The 24,727-nt window shown below is 43.2% G+C and overlaps 1 protein-coding gene across 1 annotated transcript in view; it reads left to right on the top strand.

The window, feature by feature from the left end:
• The window catches only part of LOC135910151 (uncharacterized), a 51,002-nt gene extending 27,216 nt beyond the window's left edge, over window positions 1-23,786 (top strand). The window contains exons 9-13 of the mRNA XM_070522227.1: window positions 946-1,055; window positions 2,255-2,384; window positions 10,150-10,326; window positions 11,533-11,649; window positions 23,440-23,786. Coding sequence (XP_070378328.1) covers window positions 946-1,055; window positions 2,255-2,384; window positions 10,150-10,326; window positions 11,533-11,649; window positions 23,440-23,583 — 678 coding nt within the window. The 3' untranslated portion in view covers window positions 23,584-23,786. The remainder of the gene's footprint in view (window positions 1-945; window positions 1,056-2,254; window positions 2,385-10,149; window positions 10,327-11,532; window positions 11,650-23,439) is intronic.
• Window positions 23,787-24,727: the final 941 nt, after the last annotated feature.

The following is a 24,727-nucleotide window of genomic DNA, read 5'->3' as shown; positions in this document are numbered from 1 at the left end:
CATACCAATTCCGCTTGCTTATACAAACTACACGAGCGCAGAAACCCACAGACGTAGAAAGTACGACATTGCGTATATATATAAACTTCTAATCGTACTACCTATAAGAACTAAGTCAAGTAAAGATGATGATGTTGAAGTGATACGGGTCTTATCAGTTACCGTTTGGTTCAGTGAAAACGTAAACGATACACCTAGCAGTGATTCTGAACTTGCGACATCACGGTCGTCATGTGAGCAGTTGTTCCAGTCTATTCCGGGAAGGTTAAAATGCAGGAGTCCCAATGGCTCTAGTTAACCGCATTCACTGTTTGCGTTGCCTAATGATTCGCTTTAGGACATCTGGTGAGGCTGAAGAAGTTAATGGAATCTGAGCAGTAGTACAGTAATATCAATCTTAAGGCTAGCAGCCGCACTTGAGAGAGTCCTAATGGGCCCTTCGCCAGCTTTCCGCGTTGCAATCACGTAGTTGTAGAGTGAACATCCTCCAGCGTTCATTCGATCAGCAAACTATTATGCCGACAAACGCCGCGAAAGCAGTTAATGTCAGCCAAATCCCGCGTGCTCATACTCTGTGAACTATATGCGGTATAAAAAGTAAAGATTGTTGGCTAAACATAGTTGCCGCGAGAACTTCAGGAAAGAATAATAACGGGCCTGTCGGATTCGGTCGGTTAAAGAAAAGTACGCAAAGAAAACGTGTAGCGGGCGCATGATACTAGATGTTGATTGCTTGTGCCGCTAATTGATTAGGTCGCGCATTGAAGGAAATAACTTGAGGAGTAGAACTCTTTTTAGAAAATCGTACCCGTGAGTAAAATGTATGCTGGACCAGTTTGGTACGTCACGCTATACGTAGAATATGAAACAAGCGCTAAAAAAATAATAATGACAACGAGATGATGAAGCCTCATTTCGCCGTTTTTCTACCCCCGCTTCATTCAGATTGCGGGACATTTCCACACGACACGTGGCCATCACTGCGCCTTGGGAGTAGGGCTCTTGAATGGAGAACTAGGTGAACTGATCCTGGACAAAGCCAAATTAGCCACCGAGTGAGTATAAACTGTCCGATGGGAGTCGTCACCTAAAGCTGTTGGGAACTCGAAGTCGTGGGTTCGTTACACGGCTGTGGCGGCAGCATTTCAGAAGAGGCGGCGTATACAAAAACGGCATTGCACCCTGCTTCGACGAGCTTTCGCCTTCTCCGACTCCGCGACCACTTGCGTGAACAGTGCCTTTCATCCTTTTTGAATAATTAAAGCCTAAATGACAAGCTGATAGCATGCCACTGCTGGAATTCGAACCTACAACCTCCGCATGATGCGTGCTTAGCAGTGCCAACTTGTGTATTGTCGGTTGCTGTTCGCCCGACCGCTTTCTTACGTAATTATTTATGTGCATGGTAGTTAACCCTAGGAGGGCGTGGCTAGCGCTCCCCGTGGCCTTTCGTCGGCGGGAAATGTCGGAGATCGTATAGACCGATGCTGTAACGTTAGAACGTGAACTTTGCGAGTATCCAGCTCCCCAATAAAGCCTCGAATGGCGTGCCAGGAGGCTTCAACACTGCCGAAATTCAAGGCCCTTTCTATGCAATGGACCATGGACATTGTTCTGTCCGCGGAAGGAAAATAAACTGAGACGGTTAGAATGAAGCCGCAGCACTACATTAACGCGTCCCCGGAATCCAGCCGTCCAGCCTAAAGCTTTTAAAGCAAATCTCCGTTTCTCCTGCCGAATTGTGTATCACGAGACCATACGTCTTTATTCCTGCAGCAATAGAGGAAGGATTTCAACAAGAGATGACACTTCGTAATAAACCCTTTTTCCTGCACTTTCTACAACTTCACGCCGTGGTCGATGGGCGTGGTGGATTGCACGCCTTGAACGCCTCCCTAACCGCAACACGCTGCAACTAAAGATTGCAATCGGGGTGAGGTAAAGTCGCCTAATCGGGTGTCATTTACATGCCTAAGTGTGTGCAGTTGCTACTAGTCATACGTAGCTCTCCGTTTCAGTATGAAATCAGAAATGTAATTTTTAGTTCTCACTTCAGCATGAAACCGTAAGCTAAAGGGAACCCCTTTTCCCCCTCGTTCTACACGCGTTACTCCTGCGATGTGCTGTTATCTTTACAACAAACATTCGGAAAGTTGCCGGCGGGCGAACCTCGCTAAGAATATATAAGAAGCCTCTTGTCGCTCGACAATTATCTCTGTCGCCATCATGTTTCTTTCCTTGTTTTTCCTTCCAGAGATTTCCCAAATATAACGCTTATTGTTATCAAAATACACACGGAAAGAGCCGGAAACAGTGGTCGGCTGTACCCTATTTCACCGAACCCCGACAATGTGTTGCTAACACCTTACTACACGCTGTCACTGGTAAGCGAATTTTTAGTAGCGAACGTACACTTACGTGGCCTGCCCCATTTTCATTAATCTACAGCTAACCTGTATGTGGCTAGGATCACGAGATTTCTTCATGGTGTAACGTAGACAAAAAGCTATCATAACGAATGGCCTATACCTTCAAATGCAATGGCTTGTACCCCCGAGAGGCAGAGGCTACAAGTACTCGGCAGTATGAGGCGAACAGTGTATAAATTCGAGTAAAATAGTGGCATGAGCTATTGCATTGAATCATTCGTATAATTCACAAGCTATTGCATTGATTATTGGCACTGATATCGTCATTTAGGGAAAATTTTCAGCGCTAGCTAAACAAGCACGAAGAACACATTTCGCTTCTTAGCAATACGCGAACATCACACGTGTGAATAAAGAGCAAGTTCAAAACAAGTGTCCGATCCATGTCATTGGCGAGCCTTACCAGGATTTCATCAGCCCAATCACCGATTATCAGGAGTTGCAGAGATGGAGTGGGAACACATGGCGGCAGTGTCTAAGGACATAAGCTGATCAAAGGTGGAGATGATAGCGTTTCTTGAGAGGACTCAGCCGGATCATGTTAAACAGTAAGTGTGCGCGTGAATTTTACGAACAGGAAAATAATCTGATATACAGGTGTAGATGCAGATCAAGAAGGTGACTTCCAATTGAACTGACATACAATCTGTACAAATCAGCAGCACCTCATGGGATAACGCTCCATACACTGTTTCACGAACTGTGTGCAGCATTATGAAAGCCATAGCTGTCGGCAAGCAATGAGAGAACAAGTGCAAGTCTGAAAACTAATTGGAAGACAGACACACTCTCAACAGTATCCTCTCAGTGGCTGGTTTCCGGCGACATGCCTGTTCAGCCTTTGACTGCCAAACTGTGAAACTTTTGCTATGCTGCGAACAGTAGGTGACAAACTTTGGGCTCTAGGCGACAGAAGCACAAATGAAAGAAATTGATTTACACACCAAAGCATCATGTAGGAAAATCAAGCGGAAATTTTTAGCTGTGTCAGCATAGTGCGAAAGCTAAAACTGAAAATTTCATTTTAAATGATGCCGTAATACCACATGTGTATTCACTGCACGATAATTATTTGTAGCGTGCGGCATGAGAAATGTTAGCATAACTGAGGAGAGCGAGTTTAGAAGGCGGCACAATGCAAACATGATCGCAGGTGTTCAGACATTCACTATTTTCTTTTAAAGCAAGTCTGTGCACACATAAGGGCACAGCCTTTTCCTGGAATTGAGCTTCAGGACTGCTGCACGTGCAGTTGGTAGTGAGAAAGCATGCGCTGAGGCCTTAAGTGTGCAGCACACACCAACACTGTGAACAACATAAAGCAGCATTGCTAAACAAGCAGTAAGCGTCATCAAAGGAATGGGCATGAAATGTAATAAACAAGCCAATGTCATGGTTAGGAGGTTTACAGTGTGTATTAGCCGAGGTCTTAGAAAAGTCATTGCACAACTTTGTTCCCGTTCCTAAAATACTTTGCGAGCTCATGATATTGCATGCTTATCTTAAAGGTTAGATGCGGATTCGGCAGTGTGTATCACCTGGACATCACGGATGTCAGCAATACTCAAATACGGCAAAAATAAACAAGACCTAAAAATTTGCAGATTTCCAGCCATAAGGATGGAAATCCATCCATCCTTATGGCTGGAAATCCAGCCATTTCCAGCCATAAGGATGCATTTAGGAGTAGCAGGAACGCGTTCACTTGGGTCCTTAAACCGGTGTTCATGTCGTGCGATCAGCATTTGCTCTCCCTTTTCACGCCATTCCATCTGCTTTCCTGCTGGTTTCTGGTAACCTGCGTCCCCTGCTTTTGTATTCCTCCCTGCAGTTATGAACATTAAAACATGCTGCCCATCATAACAGCAGAATCGCAATAATTCAGAAGTGGGGTATTTCATTGCCGTAGAAGCAGCTGTGTTGCCTCAAGTTATGCTTATGCTTTAATCTGATAATTCATATTTCTGATAATTTAAGCCAAATTCTGGCGTCCCCTCGAGTTCGAAATGTCAAGTCTACTGTAATGTTAAACGTGACAACCAATGGTGGATGAGGATAAAATTCTATCCTGAGCCGCAGTAAAAGTTCTGCGGCTCATGTCATGGATACCTTTCACAACACATCTGCTGCCAAGAAAGCAGAACTGTGACACAAGGTCTGCGTAATCTCAACTAGGCAGCACCCATGCACAAATGCAAAAACGACTAGTTTGTATTTGTATCACTTGAGGATAACGCTCGTTTATTTGCACCCTTTTCCTTTATTTATGCAGCTGAGGGATTTTGTAATGCACCATGACCATGACCATGACTATGAGCACCATTGTGGCTTGCTAAGAAGTATCACGTGTGTGGGCAACACTATGTGGCTTGTGCTGGCCCTAAAGCAGATCTGTGGCTCACATGAATTGTAGCTATGCTTAATATTGTCCTATAATAAACTCTACATTTGTACACAATACATGGACGTTCCTGGAAGCAGTGGTTTCAGTCAGATAATGCAATCATGTCACAGCGTGTCAGGACACGTAACTTTTTCCATTACTCAACCTTGCCTCTTGACAGGTTCTTGAACACAGGAACACTAGCTGTGGGCCATCACAACATTAATGACTTGGTTATGTTGCAGGAAAATCGACACAAATATTGGTTACAAAATGAGCTTGTTTCTCTTCGTGTCCGTCCTCACTGTCACCCAATCATCAACATACATTTTTTATTGTGGACTAAAGTAAAATAATTGTTCTCGTCAGTGTCCTTTCAATAAGGCGGAATAATAATAATAATAATAATAATAATAATAATAATAATAATATTAATAACCTATATTACAAATAATCAATTTGTACATATAATTTCGCTAGGTCTGCCGAATCCTCCTGTGGGCTTGTATTGCAGAAACCTGGCATCCACGGCATTGCATTATGTAACCTTTTTACAGACAAACTCAATGTCAAACTAAAGTACGTAAATAAAAATATAAAGATCCTATCACAGGTTCCTCAGGTAAACATGCCCTGTAAACAACACCTAATGTTCAAATGAAAACACGTAGCAAACCACAACCATTAAAACTTAGTAAACATCGCACAATATGTAAACAAAGCTACAACCTATCGAGAACAAAAAAGAAAAGAAATTGAGGTAACAGTGGAAACAGTCTCACATTAATTTTGGCAAAGATCACACTACTACACAATAGACTTTGTACATGTGAAAATAATTTTATCATTGCCTCTACGGTCTTCTTTAAAGCCGACAAATTGTCTGATTCAGTAAAGCACTGGGAAGGTTATTAAAGAGGTGGCGGATGTAATACCTTCTTTGTCCCTTTCCATAACGAGCTATTCTCCAAGGACCTACACGTATGGGATGTCTACGCAAAGCAACACTTTTATGGAGAGGTTCTCGGAAAGCATTTCTCTAGAAATGATGAATCACAATTGTCGAACGAACAAAGACTCGAAATCGGGCATTTGTAAATCTCGAAATAAGTTATCCGTGGTTTGGTTGTACGCAACACTTTTTACTAAGCTTAATAGGCTCTCAATTTTATGTTTCCAAAATACGCTGCAATTAAAAAAAACGGCAAATGTCGTACCTTAGATGCGAGTAGGCTACGGCATGCACTATCACTTTTTTAATCTTGGTAGGCGCATAACTCCTTATACGGTAAAGGACACATGCAGCATTACGTAATCGCAGGCAAATTCGAGCCATTTGAATATTACATGATACGTCAGTATCAAAGCATACTTTTGACACTATCTACATGTTGTACTCGAGCACAAACACAGACTAAGCAATCAGAACCGTGAAGGATGGCATGTTCACTTGTTACAAGAGCCTTAAACGAATTTCTCAAACATACTAATCGAGTTTTCCAAGCACTGACTTGTATACGGTTTTGTCCAAACCACTTCATCACATTTTTTATGTCGCTTTGCAGTACGACAGCTGCTTCGTTCTGCATGTGCTTAGAAACAAGCAACGTATCATCTGCATACTGGAAAATCGCACATCTAATTACCTGTGCCAAGTCGCAAACGCCCGAATTGAAAAGAAGCCGAGACAAAACGGAACCCTGTGGAACCCCTTCATTAAGAAACCGCAAAAACGTGTTTTGGTCGCCAATACATACAATCTGAGACCAATTTACCACGTAGTGTTGTATGAATTAATGGAAATATATGGGTAGTTTAGCACATAGAATACTGCGGGTTGCCGAATCGAAAGTCTTAGATGTATCTAAAAAAAGCTCACAGGCTACCTGGTTAAGTTCAAATGTTTAATGTAGATAGAGAGATCTTCAAAAAGCGCATGCGTGCTTCAAATAGACCCGTGGCCATAAAGGGAAGATGATAAAATGTCATATTTTAAAACAAACCCCTCAATCGTTTAAAACACGTCCCTTTCCAACAGTTGCGCTAAGATAGGAAGAACAGAGATGGGGCGATGTTTCTCTGGCTTCGAAGCTTCTTCGCATTTAAATATCGGTATCACGCGTGCTCTTTAATGCATCTGGCATTACGCAATTGATGAGGATTCTATTAAAGATAAGAAAAAGCGGATCGACCAGAACTTAGACGTTGCTACATATGTATTCTGCTGATATGCCATCAAGTCCGACAGCGCGGCTTTTTCTAGATCGATGCAACAATCGATATGCCTTTATATTTAATGGTGGAAGAAAAGCCGAATCTAGTATTGAACCAAAGCCACCGTTGAGACCAACAGGATCGGTGGGTCCATTATTATCAGCGCAAACCGAACAAAAGAAATCATTGAAGCTGTCCGCCCAATCTTTATGATACTTCCAAAACTCATTGTTATCAGGTCCAAATACGTACCTGAATAAGAGCCTCTAAGCCCATTCGCCATGGACCAAATTTTAGGGGGTTTTTAAAGCGAAGAAAAAAATTTATTGCGATAGTAGTTCCTCTTAGAACAGTGCATCAGTGCTGTAACTTTGTTCCGGGCTTCTCGATGGAGGCAGTTTCGTCAACAGGGTGGTGTCGACATCGCATCCACTACTTTTGCTTTTCTTCAGTAGCTTTTGTTATCCGATTGCTCAGCCAGTATAGGTGCGGTCTTCTCTTTCGGACCAAGACTGTTTTCCTACATGCCTTCTTTGAATCGGAAATCAGTGCTTTAAAATTAATATGTACACTGTTTGGAAAGCTCTTTCCTCACATTACTTTTCAGTAATGTGAAACTGTGAAAGTAATGTAATGTGAAAGTAATGTGTGTCTAGTTTTTCTCTCAGTGAGTGAGAGTAAAACTAGACGTTCCCGCTTAAAGCAATCAAATATTTCAATGTATTGGGATTCTTTATTTTGGATTGCTGGGAACTTGTGAATAAAAGCTGGCTACCTATAAAATAGTGGTCTGCCAGCTTTTTGTCACTCGGACGAAATTGTTATTTGACAAATCTATTGAACGGACCATCACGTGGTCAATACAGGAAGTCACAACACGAGACAAAAGAAGCTCCTCTCGTGTAGCCTCGTTAACAACTGACTCAATGTCATAGTCACCTAAGATGTTCAAGTAAATTGTAACCGTGGATTTCTCTGAGTTTAAAATGTCTATGTTAATGTCTCCAAACAGACAAACGTTCGACAACGGAAACAACTGACATTTTGCTTTAGTTCATTCAAAAATGTTTGCATATGTTCGGAGGGGGGACGATAAATCGCAGCTAACAACAAGGCCACGTTACGTTAGAACTTTCCATGGGGAAGTCGAGGCTTTCCGCCCCCATAAAACTAAACCTCGTAATTGTAGACACCCACTTAGTCTTGATGAATACTCCTATTCCACCACCTCTCCTGGCCGTTCTCGTAAAAAATTGTTTTTGTAAATTCGGTAGACCAAAGTGTGACAACATATCATTATGAACATTTAGCTCCGACAGTGTAAATGCATCCACTAAGGCCATGACCTCATCAACATCGACAAGGAACTGATCCCAGTATTCTCTTACGATTCTTATGTTTATGTCAACAACTGAAAAAGAAGGCTTATCACAGTTTTGAAAAATAGATCCCAATGAACCGACGTCCGGGAGAGAAATAGTTTATCGCCATGAGTTTCAAGCATCTTATCGATGCCAGTGACAGAGGCAATCCTGATGACAGGGCCTCCGTCTTCCTTTCGTGCAAAGGTCTTTGCATTTCTTACCCAGACAAACTTATAGCTGTTTTCTTTGCCTTTAGATCAATTTTCTGAAAAAGTTCCTTAGTAACTTGGGTCAGGTTTGCATTGAGATATATAGCAGGTACGTTTGTTTTTTCTTTTCTGTGCCAAGGCACGAAGCTTGCCATGAGCCTCCAGCCAAGTGTCCTTTAACTATGTCACAAGGTTCTAAATCCATTATTTCTAGCTTCAGCGCGAGATCCGCGATGGCAGTTCGCAAGTTTTCTCCCGGTGAAAATGAAAGCCCATGTATCTCCAGGTTCGATAGTCTGTTATACTGCTCACAGTCATTGATATCGACCCGTAACTGAACAATCTCAGTAGATTGGGTATTCAGTGTTTGCCTCAGCCACACCACTTTAGTTTCTAGGCTTTTCAAGGCCGAGTCAGACTTTTTTGTCTCTATCACAACAGTGTCATAGGATGAACCCAGAAACTGTACACAGTTTTTAAGTTTTCAGTACAGTCTCTTTAACTGATGCCGTTTGAGAGCTAGACGCTCGTCGAGCTTTTCTCGAGGAGGCAAAAGAACAACCATCATGTCTTTAATACCCCTCAGTTCTTCTCTGAGAGCATTTAATTCCTTAGCGAAAGAGCCAGGATCAATAGCCAGTGCAGTTCCTTCAGGATTATGGGCTCTCAATAAGCTGTTATCGCTTGCACGTGTTCTGCATTGCTTACATTTCCAAGCCTCTCTTTTGGCCTCGCCCATTGATGCAAAAACGTATTTTCAGCCACACCCGAACACTTTTGAGAAGGTGATAGCCTAGTTTGTAATCCAAACACCTGAGGAATCTGCCATCGCCTGGCAGCTACTCCGAGCACGAATTGACATTTGGTTCGGTCAGGCATGGTCGCATACACACACAAAAATATACAAGGGCCAATATACTGTTCGCTAAATACCTATTGCGTCAGCACAGTGTTCAACATAATAAAGCACGATATACTTATAGCATCAGTACAAGGTTCAACATAACTAGACAGTAGTCCATCGGCAACACTGCCAAACAACTGCTCTTAAAATTAATGGGCCACACGCCAAGAGAAAAGTGGCAATGAATATTCGGTGACAGCTTCGCCACCAACTGCGAGGCACTGTTGATTCGGGAGCGTCTTTTATGTTCCGATGAAAGATCAAGGCGCCACGGTTCGGTGCGATGTCGATGCTAGCACCGGCTACTTTGGACAGCAGCTCAGCGGGCTATCAGAAACATCGCCCAAACTTTCCAGCTGAACGATCTGGCTAGGCCTGAGACGAAGAATTGCGCAGCCGCAGAAGCTTGTTCCAGGTTATATCAAAGCGACCACAGCAGAACCTGCCAAGACAAACTTCGATAAGAGTATTCGGTGACACCTTCGCCACCCACTGCCATAGTAATAATAATAGTAGTAATAAGCTATGACTTGTAAGAGCCGCAGCTAGCGCTGCACCCGCAAAGCGAGTAGAATGTGTACGTGTTGTCTTCATTTATTTAGGTTCTCTCACGCTCTCTTTTCTTTCGATTTTTTTTCTACGCCAGCCGTTACTGGGCAAGCAGGTACCGGAGCGTCTGCAAAACCTGACCGAGACCGGCCGGCGCTACGCCCTGCTATCGTTCGCCATGTTCGCGCGGACGTACCGTATGCCGAAGAGGTGGACTGATGCCGGCAATAGAAACACCCGCGCTCAAAAAGGCGTCATCATGGAATACCGGATGGTGAGTGGAAAGGGAAAGTCATTAGTCACCAATCAAACGGCATGCAAGGCGCTCTTAAGAATACACTTAATTTAGAAAAAAAATTATAATTACCTGTGGCAGATCGCCCAAATCTAAACACCCAACTGGATTGCTCGAAGAGGCAGCCGCTTGCACAATAAATCAAAATGGATTGGTGATGTAATAATAAAATTAACGCCTATACAATTTCAGCGCCTCATTACGTGCAAGCTGCGTGTGGCGAGGCAAGTGCCATAACATTTGAACGCTGTCATTAAGCCGCTGGCTCGCTCGTTCGCGTGGGGGCGAAAGCGAAACTATGGAGACCTGCCTCCAGTGGTCGTAGGTGTCCCAAAGAGCGGCTCACGCCCTGCTTACCTCGAACAAAGATCGTGAACTTCCGCAATGCGTCAAACAACTCAAGAACAACACAAAGGATTTAGAGAAAGAATACACACACACACGTACTTCAATAAGGTGCATTATTTCGTGTTTTTAACTTGATAAAACAAATAATTATATTAGTTTGTCTGTGTAATACCGCACATCGCATCGATGCCAACAGCCGCCGTTGTCGAGTAGTATAAATGCAGTGTCTCATTCTATGCACATCTTTTTCGCTACTAAAACACTTCTTTAGCACACCTGGTGCAGCGCTAACACCAACAGGCTGTCGTTGATATGTCGTACACATCACAGAACATCGTACGCTGGACGATAGATAAATATATTGCATGTTACAAAAAAAAAACATAAACAACAGTGCAATCTAGCCGACAGATAGAAGTGTGAAACGAATGAACGAGCGTGTCTCGCTTTTCGCCCCTTTCAAAATGCGGCTTCTTCTGTGACCGGGAGCGAGCTTGCGACCAGAAACGTAGCAGAGCGAAATCAACATTCAGTGAGCTACCGCGACAGGTCGCTGGGTCGTAGTGCCTCCTCGAAACGTTTTCAAGCAATCGGTTCACGACATCGAGCACGAACAGCATTCAAGACGGGCCTAGACAAACACGAGCTCCAATCTCGTCGATGGCAGGAGCACTACACCTACCGAACCTCCTTTTGCGCTAAGAACAATACGAAAAATAAAATAGATCTAACGCATTTATTACGCTTGTACATGTTTCATGTTTCATGAAGACCAGTTATTTTCATACAGAGACTATCAATGTTGTTCTTTTTGACTTCGTGGGTTGCTTTTTCCAGGTATGCAGACACAGCAAAATTACCATCGACGGCCGGGACCCGAAATCGTCGTGCGTGGCGAACACGACGAACAAGTTTCTGGCAATTTTCGACACCACCCAGAATGTAAAAGACAAGGTGAGGGCAGCATTTCTGTGGCCGGCTTATCTGATGTATTGACAACCGACGAGTAATTTATAGCAAGCATCACATTCCTTGGAAAAATCGGGCGGCGAGCGAATACATGATGAGTATTTCTGGTCACCTCCTCTTTCCGCAACGGAGATGTTCAGTGTAGCCCTTCATACACGGCAGGGAACGCTACGGAGACTATAAATACTTCTGACACTGCTGCCATTGCCCACCAAAACAATGATGCATCATGAATGACTGAAATATATGCAAACAGGCGTCGTGTAATCCTAAGAAACACTTAGAGCACGCTCATACATGGGGGGCTCCCATCTAAATACATAAGAACAGAGCAATCGTTTTTCTCGCCAACCACCCCCCCCAAATTTGATAAGGTATGCTGCATATAAAAGAAAAAAACGCAAATAAAATGGATATTGAGAACCTTTCTTTTTATTTAATATATTGCGTCCTTTGAAAAAAAGTGATGAAAACTGAAAAACTTCAAGCACGAAGCCATGAAGTTTGAACTCATTCACTCAACAATGAAAAAAAAGGATATGCTAATTGCGAATACCGCACCTAAGAATAAGTGTAGTGTGAAGAAAATTGATGCATTTTAACCCCGCTCTGATTACTGCCAATAAGATGGCGGTAGGACCTTGCAAATCGCTCGTAGACATCGTAAGAAATGACAAAATATTTATTGACGCGTCTGTTTATTAATATTTTTTATTGCGACTGTGCTTCACCCGCCAACTTACATGTCACTGATCAGGGTAAGACGCGCCAACATGATTTATACGTTACGCAAATGATATCGTTGATTCTATTGTTGTGGACATTCTCGCCGAACTTTGTCTAATCAAATTGTATGTGCGACACGAATTGTGTGGTACTTTCGGAAGAGCGCACGGGCACCAACGATTACGATGGAACATTCAAATAGTCGCGAATAAAAGCCGACACGCTTGACCCGCAGAACTGATTTTCCGCGATCGCACACTCTGCACGCCGATATCGTTGTGCGTCGAGGTCCACTTGTTTTTCTGTGCACAGATTTGCCCAAATAACAGTCAGTTTTGTGAATCAGTCTTCACTTCTGTGTTCTTCACCGTTACCACAGCGTGACAATATCAAGTTAGTCCGTTTTTATTGCTCCATTGGACGCAAGTTGGCAGAACTGTGATGTCCTGTTCCAGAGCACTACTCTTAAGCGCCCGTGTCTGCGTTGAGCGTCGGAGTGCTCCGGCTCCAGCATCGTCGACGTAACTGAGCAAATAAGGAAAGAGGGAACAAATAGCAGGGGATGAAAAGCGAAGAGAGCGTGAGGAGGAAAGCGGAGGAGGTAGGTATGACCGAAAGCAGGAAGAGAAATGCGTAGTGCAGCTTTGCGGTTACAATGGCTACAAGATGGTGCCACAGTAGCACGCGTGGTGTGTTCAGCGATGGCACGCGGTGAGCGCGTCGAACGATACCATGTACGAAAACGGAACTCTAGTAACAGGGATCTGTTTGACGGGGCTACTGTGAATCGCGCCCACGCGTCACCAAAGCTATGCCTCTCGCGATAAACCGATTAGCGAGGCAGCCACGCTACACATCACTCAATTACCAACATGGCGCAATAGACAGAGTGTCAGCGCCAGCCAGTGTATGGCGAAATGAAAACGCGTGTAAGAGCAAAGCTCAAATTTCACATTAGAAAGTTTCGTAATCGTCATTGAAAATTTTCAGTGAAGAATTTGCCAACTTTGTGCCAAATTCGTTCGTCTTAAAGCGCAACTATTAAGGCACCCCCTTCGGCGGAGACCGTCGCCGTAGCCGAGCGAGCGAGCGTAGTGAAAGATGAAAGGGAAAGCGGAGCACAGGGGGGTCTGCAATACGAGAGGAGGAAAGCGGAGAAGAAAGTGCAGCTGTACCATAAGACGGAAAATGGAGGATGGTATGGCGAAAGCATTAAAAAAATACGCAGTTTCGCACGAAAAGTGGAGCACCGTCTGCGACAGAAAATTAGCAGTTAGCCGTACAAAGAAAGGACAGTAGTTTTTTATTGGCCGTATAATATTGTAAACACGCACTTCTATTTAATTAACAATGATAGAATGTGTAAGCGTGACTGAACGAGGACGTAGAAAGAAATGGCAACGAGTGTTTGCGCGCTTGCAGCAGGTGTGCGTTTCTTGGCGTGTCTGGAGTTCGCACTTGCGGCAGCAGCGATGTATCGCGGGACACGTGCTGTATTGGAAAGCGGATCGTTTCTGTTATGCCCGAGGAGACGGTTTTGTCAGGCGCGTTGTATAACCGAAGTAAGATGTGAGCGTGCGGTCCAACCCCCCGTGCTGGAGATCAATGTGCTTGAAGTAATTCACTACGCTGTGAGATTTGAAATTCCACTGAGTTAGATCACACAGTACGTTTAGGATTACGGGCACGAACTTTAAAAAGTAAATGGCGCACACCGCGGGTTTTGCTGTTGACGAGCTGAATACGTTTAATGGATGCCTTTTCCCAGACATCCACAACAGACAAAAACAACGCTGTCTATGTGTGTCTGCTTCTACGCCTTCGTTCAATCACACTTACACATGCTGTCATAGATATCATAGCTATCGTAGATGCTCTAGACGTGCGACCCAGCCACGAAAGCCGATTACACTGAGGACCTGGCCAAGTTCGAGGCTGCCATTAGCAGTCCGGATCTGGTTGACCAGCTTTGGGCAGTACATCTAGCCCACGGCGCTGCCGCGATGCTCCATCCTCCTGTCCCGGCGTGGGATTAGCCCTCCTATGGGTCACCCTATAGCCTTGCAGGAGCCAATAAAGCTTTCCATCTATCCATCCATCCAACCAACTAGCCCGCCAGCGTGTCTTAACAAAACGACCAGCACGGTGTCACGCGGGCCCAAGCAAACATGAACACACCTCACTCTTTGAGCGCTGATACTCGCGGTCCAAATACTGGGGCGCTATAACGTAAAACTATTCCAAACTTTTCTATTCCAATTCTGCTATCAGTCCTCCACGATTGGTCAAAAACTTTTCGACCACCCCCACTTCACCTGTCTGTCACGCGGCGCCACGAAAACCGCGAAAGATCCCCATAAAATATGATATGTACGCACTGATTATGCACGATTTAACAAAAGAAAGACAGATATTTCTGATTCGACCCCTCTTCGCCATTAGCCCTCGGCTATTGGTAAAAAATTTTCGGGTTGCACCGACTACACCTGCCTGTCACGTGACGTCACAAAACCGCACAAACTCACCGCGTCAAAGTGACGTGTACGCGATAAAGATGCATTAATGTGCCGAACAAAATTGAATTTTCTTCGAAATAGCCGCAGGCTGCCCCATTCCCAAAGGAATAAAAGATGGCTGCCGCCGATTGCCGAGACGCTGGCTACTTGCACCTGCCGGAGAGCATGAGTATATTTGCGTATAATAAAACTTCTTGCGTGGCCGTGTAACGTTTTCGAGCACTTTCGAAACGTTTAACACCTCATTCTGCCTACTATTCTTTGCTGAGGGTCAGTTTTAGCGTCATTCTTAAGCTTCCGTTGCATGCCGTCGCGATTTTCGACCAGCCAACACACACTAAGAAAGGGAAAGCCGACAGATCGCAGACCTCGGCAGCACCCTCTTCATCCGGCTATCGATTTTCAATGCACTGGCTCTGCCCGAGTGGATCCCTCTCCACTTGAGCGTTCTCCTTGCATCTTGTCAGCCAATTAGATACGACGAGCCGACAAGCCGACAAGAGATAGGACAATTAGAGCGACGAGCCGACAAGAGTGTTTCATTGGTCTGTACAGACCACCCTTTGGGTGACCGCCGGTGCTTGCGTCGGTGGTTACGCAAATCTGACGTCAGGATTTTCGAATAGAAACATATTGGAATAGTTTTACGTTATAGGGCTCCTGGACTGCGGAATCACTGCAACCGCTGCGTTTGATTTCACCTTCCTGATCTCTCGTTCCAGCGCGAACGAAACGTCGAAACCACAGCGCATGGGAACCTACCGGCACTACGCGCATTCTGTAAACATCGCAGATCCCTTTGCAGATAAAACTCTAAGGGCGGACAATTTCACCACATCGAAGATCGCTTTCGAGATGCAGCGCCCGCGCTACCGCTCTGTACGTAGCAACTGCTCGAAAATAAGCTCCCCCCCCACCATCTTTTGCACGTGACAGGGGAGGGCACGCGTTCGGCCCACCTTCCTCGCTTGCACACGCTAGATAGTGTCCATAATAAGTTTGTTGAAGCTCAACACAAGACAAAGACAAAAGAAGGTATAAAACGACGACACGGCGCTGGTCATTTTACGTCTTCTTTTGTCCTTGTCTTAAGTTGCGCCGTTACACATTTACTATGAATCCCAACCAACTGGCTCAACTTGCCGGTTAGATCGAGTCCATTGGGCCGCGTTTGCCGGCTTACCCTCGCACGCTTTCAAAGTTTGATAGTCTGAAAGTTTATTGAACATAATGAATGTATACAATTGCAAAGTACACACTTTTGGGACCCAACAAATTTGTTAAAGGGTCCCTACCGATTGTTATCAGGGAAAAAACACTTCTATGGCAGCTGTTTTTTTTTATACTGCAAGAAAACACTAAACCTAAATAGCTGAATAAGTAAAACAAGAAAATAGAGTAGTAGGGAACATTTCACAAATGAGATATATTTTTTTACAATTTTTTTATTACGTCATCAAAAACACCTTCACAGCAAAATAAAGAAAAGAAAAGTGAGGGCATGTGCAAGCATCCGCAGTGTTGCGCATGGTTAAAATGTGAGAGTTTTAATCGTTTAAGAAATGTATGCAATGTTCTTAGAGTGGTTAGCTCACTATCAAGCTTATTACAAACTGAGGTACCTGTAAACTGTAGTGTAGAGCGACCGTAATTAGTATTTACCTTAGGCAATAAAAAACGACAGCGAGGTGCGTTTCCAACATTGCGAATTGAGGGATGAAGCGAGACTGTTGTCAAGGCCAGTTTTTCATGAACTATTTGGTGCATGACCGAGGCGATGTTTTATGTTGTCAAAACGTAAATGTTGAGAATGTTAAGGGTTTTAAATAAATCTTCACTGTTATTATGCATACTGTTGGGTGCTATAATGTGAAGAGCTCTTTTTTGAAGTGTAAACACTGGTGACAGATGAGTTTTGTATGTGCAACCCCAGCTCGCTAAGCAGTAATTAATGTGAGAGTGAACAAATGCGTAGTAAAGATCGATAAGTATGTGGGGAGGGAAATAGTATCGACATTTCGACAGCACATGGAAGCCATATGAAGCCTTTTGAACTACGGAACGCACATGAAGGCGGAATTTTAAATGGTTATCGATAATAACACCAAGAAATTTTGTCTCACTAGATTGTTTTATCGGATGTTATTGTAAACTACATCTGAATGAATAGCCGTTTTCCTTTTTTCAGAGTGAAATGAGATAAAAACTGTCTTAGTTGGGTTAAGGTGAAGGGCATTCATTGTACACCAATGGTGCAAAATTTGTAATTCAGAGTTAAGTTTATTTATTAGGTTGCATTCTTCATATTCTGCTATAATAAGGTTAGTATCGTCTGCATAGAGTACGGGGATAACACACACAAGCTGCGAAGGCAGGTCATTTATATAGAGTAAAAAAATAAAGGTACAAGTACGGATCCCTGGGTTGTACGGTGCTGTAGGACTGAAAATCGCCTAGTTGAACAATTTGTTGACGATTTTCTAAATAACTGCGAATTAACGTCAAAGGTATTCCATTAATTCCGTAACAAAGCAATTTATCGCTGAATATAAAATGATTGAGGGAATCGAAAGCTTTTGAAACATCTCGCACATATCGAATAAGGAGGCTGCGGCGATTTCTAAAGTCTTGGACTTTAGAGGAACCTCATGGCGATGGCGACGGCCGAAATGCGCCTCGAGTGTCCACATAATTGCTATAATACTAAAACCGTAGTGCAGCGATGTTAGCTAAGAGATGGCGCCAGAGTAGCACGCGTCTTCTGGATGGCCTGTCAGCGGCGGCTACTGCGAATCGCGCCCCACGCGTCATCTATGCGCTAGCTGCCGCATCTCCAATTTAACACGTTACTCGCGCCGCACATCGCTCCAATTCACAGGATGTTTCACCGCGCCACGCAATGTATCGCGAAATTGAAAACCTAGCGGCACCCCAATTACGCATTAGGGAGTATCATAATCGTCGGTGATTTTTTTTTCTCGTTTCTAAGAGCATGCGAAGTTTTTGGCAATATTTCCTAAAGTTTCAAACCACGTGTACTCGAAATTTTCCCTGTTGTAGTCACTATAGCTTAACTACTCTACCCAGATGAAATGAATCTCACTCAAATCTCATTCAACGTAAGAATCCAAATTGCGCGAAGTATTTTGCAGGCACTTGGCTATCGCCATATACCCTGCGGCGGCGCACCTCAACCGTCTCTTTGACCCTCTTCATTACTTCGAGCAGGCGCTCGTGTGTGAATTCATGCTCATGGTTAGAAAGAACCTGCGCTTGCTTTATTACCCGCTTGGTTATTGCAAACGTTCGCCTTCCTCTGCGATTAAGTAGTACTCCATATACCCTGGCCCACTTCCAAATTTACGCCATCCTCAAGCTGCTCAACTAACCCCCTGACGAGCGCTTTGTCCCAGTTCACACATTTCTCGTCGAAGCTGCGGTCTTCGAAGAGCTTCTTTTTGAGCGCCCGGAGCCGGTTGGCGTGCACAGTTGTGGGACACCTACTTTTGGATTGCTGTGCGTACAGATGCAAACACACGTTGTTCCGCAGATGACATACCCGGATGTTCTTAAGCGGGTCAGCTGGCTCGGTGGATGCGAGTGTCGGATGCCTAAAGTCGGATGACGCAACCACTCCAGGCAGACTGACATTAGCATGTGCTCAGCAGCCCAAGTTTGTAGGCAATGCCAGGCCGGCCGGCGTAAAATTCCAAGTACACAGACACTCAAAACGTCCATAGTTCGCCAAAAAAAGTGATTCACATTTATAAAGTGCAGACTTTCTTTGGACACTCTCAAGTTTGTTAAAGTTATCTTTAGTCTACCGGTCCCATGCAGTGCAAAGTATGTTCTACTTTTGGCTGGATAAATGTTAGGTTATTGAGTAGCTCAACATTTCAAAGGGAATTTCTAAGCTTGTATTGCAGAAAACCTAGTTCTCGGAAAGGCATAGAAATATACGTCGTCAAGGTGCAGTTTTCAAGAAAAGTTATATTGAATGTTACGGCAATGTGCTCATTTACCTATTTATTTATTTATTTATTTATTATTTTTTCATTCATTCAGTTACCCTAAATTACAGGTGGAAACACTGCATAAGGAGGAAATGATAGCAAAACAAAAGTCACTGTAACTCATTGCGAATAATTCCATAACAGCAGAAAAAGGAGGTAGAGGAAGCACGATACAAGAAAATGCATCTCGAAAGCTGACATGAAAGTGTCAGCAAATGCACAATGAGGCAAACGTGGCAATATTGGATCCAATACACATTACAGTAAATTTAAAACAAGGGAGCAAGAATTACAATGAACAAATAACCAATAACAGGGTCTGCAGTTTCCAGTGACTTGGAACAGTACACTCAACCGAAGAGGGTATGAGAAATTTAAAATTTCAGGAAAAGGAAATAAAACATTAACATGACACAAGTGAACTGAATTTCAAAGTGACCGAATCAGGAAACAGAAATCAATAATGTTCATATGAATGGCTCCTTAATCGCTAAGAAAAGTGGCGAGTAGAAAAAAAGTTGGTCCGTGCATGTAAAGGCTGCACATTAAAGGTATGGTCTAGTCGAGGAAAAACGCGACAAGCATACGTAATGTAGCCGGTGGTGAAGGGTTAATTACTGTGATAAATATTTTGCAAGAAAGACAACAGTGCCTGACGCCTGCGATTTGCAAGGGAAGATAATTTGAGGGATGTCCTAATTTTTAATTTCAAGTTCATTTATCTACCACATACATGGAAATTCGTATGAGTGGTTGGGGTAAGGGAAAAAAAGCTGCAGCAAAACGACTTCACTAGCCCCGCGTCCCCGGCTATCTAAGTCAGCATGTCAGTAAAATAAAATGCATTGCAATGTCGGTGTCTGATGAGAAAACACATGATAGCGACAGAAGACATACACTCTCAAACGTTTTCCATTAGGCTAAGTGTTCGAGACTGCTTCCTTGCTTTGAAACGAGCGGCTTTCTTCTAAAGCGATTCCAGCTTGTTGATTAGGTATTAGTGGCGAGGGCTCCATACTTTGGATGCGTACTCTATTTTCGAACGTACTAATGTTAACGTAGTGTAAGCTAACAGTTTCGTATCGGTGTTACCAGAGTGCAGGTTGTGACAAATGAACTTAAGTGCGCGAGATGCTTTTCTAACCGCATTACCTTTATGGCCATTCCACGAAGTATATGTCAAATTAATTCCTAAATGTTTAACATTAGGCACCACTTCGTTAGGCAGGGTATTTAATGTGTAACGCAATTCGACAGCGATGTTTGAGTTAGCAAACACAATGGCTTTTGTTTTTAAAACTTTTATTTCCATTTCGACATTTTCGCATCATTTATTGATTTTGTTCATACCATCCTGGGAAGTGTCGACATCCGCGGTATTAGTGACCGCTGTTTATATCGCGCAGTGATCTGCAAACAGTCCTACGGTAGAGCATAAGTTAGCGTTTAGGTTGTTCACGTATATTAGAAATACCATCGGTCGAAGTGCGTTTGCCTGGAGCACCCAAGGTTTGACTTGGGCGAATTGAGTTAGGGGTTGATTTACAGACACTTTCTGTGAGCGGCTCGTTAAAAAGCTTTCGATCCACTTCATAGTTATCGTGTTTATGTTTACGTGTGAAAATTTTTTGAATAAGCGGATATGTGAAACTTTATCAAAAGCTCTTTTCAAATCTATTAACTCGGCGTGTATTCCCGATGAAGAATGTATCACGACAGGAAGATCAGTACTTAGTTCGAACCACGCCGTTTGGGAAGAACGTCCTTTCTGAAAGCGATGCTGAGTATGGGAGGGAAAAATCTTGCTTCGTTTGGAGTTTCATAACTGCTGATAATATGATATGCTCTAGAGGTTTGCAAGCGATGTTAGTTAGCGAAATAGGTCTGTCATTCGAAGCTATTGAAGGGTCACCGGATTTTGTTACGTGAAAAACGTGAGCGATCTGCCAGTCATCTGGCACATGCCCGGAGTCGACAGACTGCTGGAATGAAGCGGCTAAAGTGTGGCACACGGAAGGGTGAGTTAGTTTTAAAAGTTTTGGGCTTATGCCATCAGGACCTGGTGAAGAGTTAAATGGCAATCGATTTATAGCTGCTGATATGCCCTGAAGGTTGATGGTTATGTGATCCATTTTACGCCAACAGAAAGGGGAAGTTCGTCAGTAAGTACGCAGCTGAAAAAAACTTTGAGTTCCTCAGCTGTCAATGACGGGGGAAGAAACTATCGATTCTTATTAATCAGTATAGATATCCGTGAACAGTAGCTTGGTTTATTCAGTTTCCAAAACTTTTTGGGGTTATTTCATTGAAGGGTGGAAATTTCGTGATTGTAGAACTTATCTTGAACTATTTGAATTTCATTTTCACAAAGCTCTGCATGCTCACGATGCAGTTTCCAAGTTACATCAGATCCCTATAGGTTTTGCTTTTGAGTGTAAGCACTGTATATGCAACGTTTAACGTTCGAGGTTAACCAGGTGTTTTGTATAGATGATGTGATTGCAACTTTCGGTATCTATTTGTGCTTTAATGAGGTAAGTTTGTCTCGAAGAATTCCCCAGTGTTTATCTATTCCGCTCAGATGAAATGAACACAAAACGTCTATCGCAAAGGATAACATTTCGTTGCTTATCATTTCAGACTTAGCGGGCGAATAACCAAATATGATTTTCTTTTTGCATCGGAAACTTCATTTGTTGAAGAAAATTCACAATGCAGCATTCTAAGATCATTTATACTTTGAAGTGCATAATTGTTCTTAATTTCCGATTGTCCGGTTATTACGAGGTCAAGGGTTGTAAGACAGCGAGTCGGTACGGTGACAACTGTGAAATTTATTTTTCGGCATTGGCCCCATCATTTAGAAGTGCTCCAATGCATATTTTTGCACGTTATGCAAAGGTAAGCATGAAAATCTGTGTTGCCAGGGATGTCCCATTCTTTGTAGCACATAAATATCTTATTGAAGCTTACATGAACTTTTCTCTAATCTTACACACAATTGCGCGAAATACAACTAAACCATTTAGGAACACGCTAATCGTGTTCCAGGATTGGCAATAGTAAAGAGCTCATAATTAGGAAAAAGAGCAGTGGCTCCAGCCCACTGCCTTGTGAAACACCTAGTGCAAGCGGTGAACAGCCTGCGTTGTTCCCATCGACTAAAACATACCGTGCATGTTTAAACAAATAGCCAGTAATTCAAAAAATTATGATAGTTGGAAGATTTGTGCTTCGTAAGTTTGTATGTTTTTCATGAATTATCCAATTGAGCGATTTGCTTAAGTACAAAAAGAGAGCAGTAATTTGACCGTTACCTCAATATAGTTCTTCAGCAATAGGCGATAGCCGTTCTTAGAAAATGGAACGACTTGGCATATCTTCCAATATTCAGAAAATTTTACATAATTTTGCAGTGGCTGCGTTTCTGCAAAGTACAACTAAGAATTTGGCAACAGTTTCAGCGTAGCGCCTAAAGACGTTCGGAATACTGCCGGGGCTAGAGGATGTATTGGATGTTAAATTTAATACAATAGACACAACAACATTATTAAAGATAAGATTTGACTTACGCGGTTCAAAAACAGCAGAATTCAGTTAGCCCTGAATTTATTGCACGAGAAGATAGACTATGAGAACAATGGCGAAAGGCTTGTGCGAATCTATTCGACTCATTACCGACGGTATCATCAACTAAGATTTTAGTGACAGACTTCTTATTACCACATAGGTATCCCGTAAACTTATATGGCATGTTCTTTTTCAAGTTGGGCAACGTTGAATTAAAATACAAATCTGCTGAGTCTCTTACAGCGCACGTCAGTTTGTTTTTTATTTCAGTAATAACTCTCGTGCGTGGGTGGTGCTTCTTAGGTTTTATTTTCCCCTGTAGGTAAATTATACTACGTGTTATCCAAGGCGTGTGCTTGTTAACTTTCCTTGTTTCAGTAGGTACGAATGTGTCTGGGGCAATGCCTGCATATTTCAATAGGAGTTTTCCCAGGCGCCGAAAGGTGAATTCAAGAAATACAGAGGGAAAGTGGCTAATTTTCTAGTGGCAAATTTCTTTGGAAAAACGCTCTCGCCTGACTACATCGTGGCATCGAGGTTCATGGCATTATTTGTTGCAAAACCAAGCTAGCCCAGCTACAGTCGAGTCACGGCCTTCCCGCGTGATCTCCGTTGTGCTGTCGACGGGAGCTTCCTACGCACACCGAATCTAGTAGGCGGCCATGGGAGGGCAGTGGCTGCGTAGTTACGTGTGCTCATATGAAACGCCATTTTCCTGTGTTGTACAGAGAAATTCGCTGTAGTGATCCTCCTTTAATATTATTTTTTTTGTAGTGCCATTCAATATACATAACTGAATCATAAAGATAGGAATACGGCCAGGAAATGCAGGACCCTCGGTTACACAGGTCCTTTCGCTGTGATTGCGTTTTTATAGCAAAGATCGACTCTTTAGCACTAATTTTACGCCAGTCGCGCTAACTTGGCTTCATATTCGATCCTTCCCCCAGATCGGCGCTCGGAAGATATACGCCCTTCCAGACAAATTAGGGGGCATAATGGCTTATCGGGTGGACATGGACGATTACGGCGGCAGCTGTGGCGAGGGAGTGTTCCCTCGACTGAAAGCCATAAGAAGCGAGCTGCTGAAGTGAGGCCGTATTTTCGTTCGCTCACCAGGGTGGCGGCTCCAAGTTGTCCGTCACCACGCGAGCTCGCTTTGTTGCTGGACAAGGCGAGAAGCCCACGCCTGAAATCTCAGAACGTCGCGAGGCAACCGAATAGAGCATTTCGGTTTGTCTGCTTGTTTCTTGCTCTGAATTCTTTAACGTACATAAAGATGGTATTTTTCGCTGTACTTTCGCTACTACTTATGCAAGTTTTTTCCTGAAAGTGTAGAACACATAGTGTTCGAATTGTGAGAAGAAAAGGAAAGTTTCGGTAAAACCCAGAAGTCTTTCCGACATGAGAAGGAAAGAAACACTAGTAACATCTTGATGAGGGCTAGTTGGTTCATACTTAGAACTGCGGGGAAACAGCGCGAAAAAGACGAGTACAAAAGCAAACAAATACCACAGACAAGCGCTGACTGCCAACTGGAAGTTTATTTCAAAATCACCGGACATATATAGCTTCATCAGCTTAGGCATGCGCACATCATTCACAAAAACATCTGCAAATCATCATTTTATACTTCCTTCCAAAAATGTTATTTCCTTTCCCGACAAGGCAAGAGAGGGAGTGCCTACACATTTATCGCCTTCCTTTCTTACATGAAAGGCCTCCACTATTTCCCTTTCCTTCATGCTCTTTCCTTTCCCTATGAATTTAGTGTTTTCAAATATAGGGGTGCATTGACACTTCTTACACTCATTTACGACAGCACAGCACTAAACTAAAGAATGACTATGGGAGTCATTTAGCTGGACACTGTAACTTATGTCCATATACTTTTTATAGACTTGTCTATAAGAAGTTTGAGTCTATAGACTGTCAATAGACTTATGGCCATACGCTTTTTATAAACTAGTCTATAAAAAGTCTCTGAGTTTATAGACTTTCCATAAACTTATGGCCATACAGTTTTCAAAGACTAGTCTATAAAAAGTCTGAGTCTATAGACTCTCTATACACTGTCTCTAGACAGTCTATAGACTTATGGCCATACTTATCATAGACTAGCCTATAAAAAGTATGAGTCTATGGTGTGAGTCTATAGAGTGTCTATGGATCAATTAAAATTCATGTTTGTAGACAGTTGTCTGCACAATGTCTACAGACAAGTGTAAAGGCTTACAG

This window comes from Dermacentor albipictus, chromosome 7 (assembly GCF_038994185.2).
Source record: "Dermacentor albipictus isolate Rhodes 1998 colony chromosome 7, USDA_Dalb.pri_finalv2, whole genome shotgun sequence".
NCBI classification, from domain to species: Eukaryota; Metazoa; Arthropoda; class Arachnida; order Ixodida; family Ixodidae; genus Dermacentor; species Dermacentor albipictus.
The sequence above is the reverse complement of the archived record's forward strand: the minus strand, read 5'-3'. Positions and strand labels throughout refer to the sequence as shown.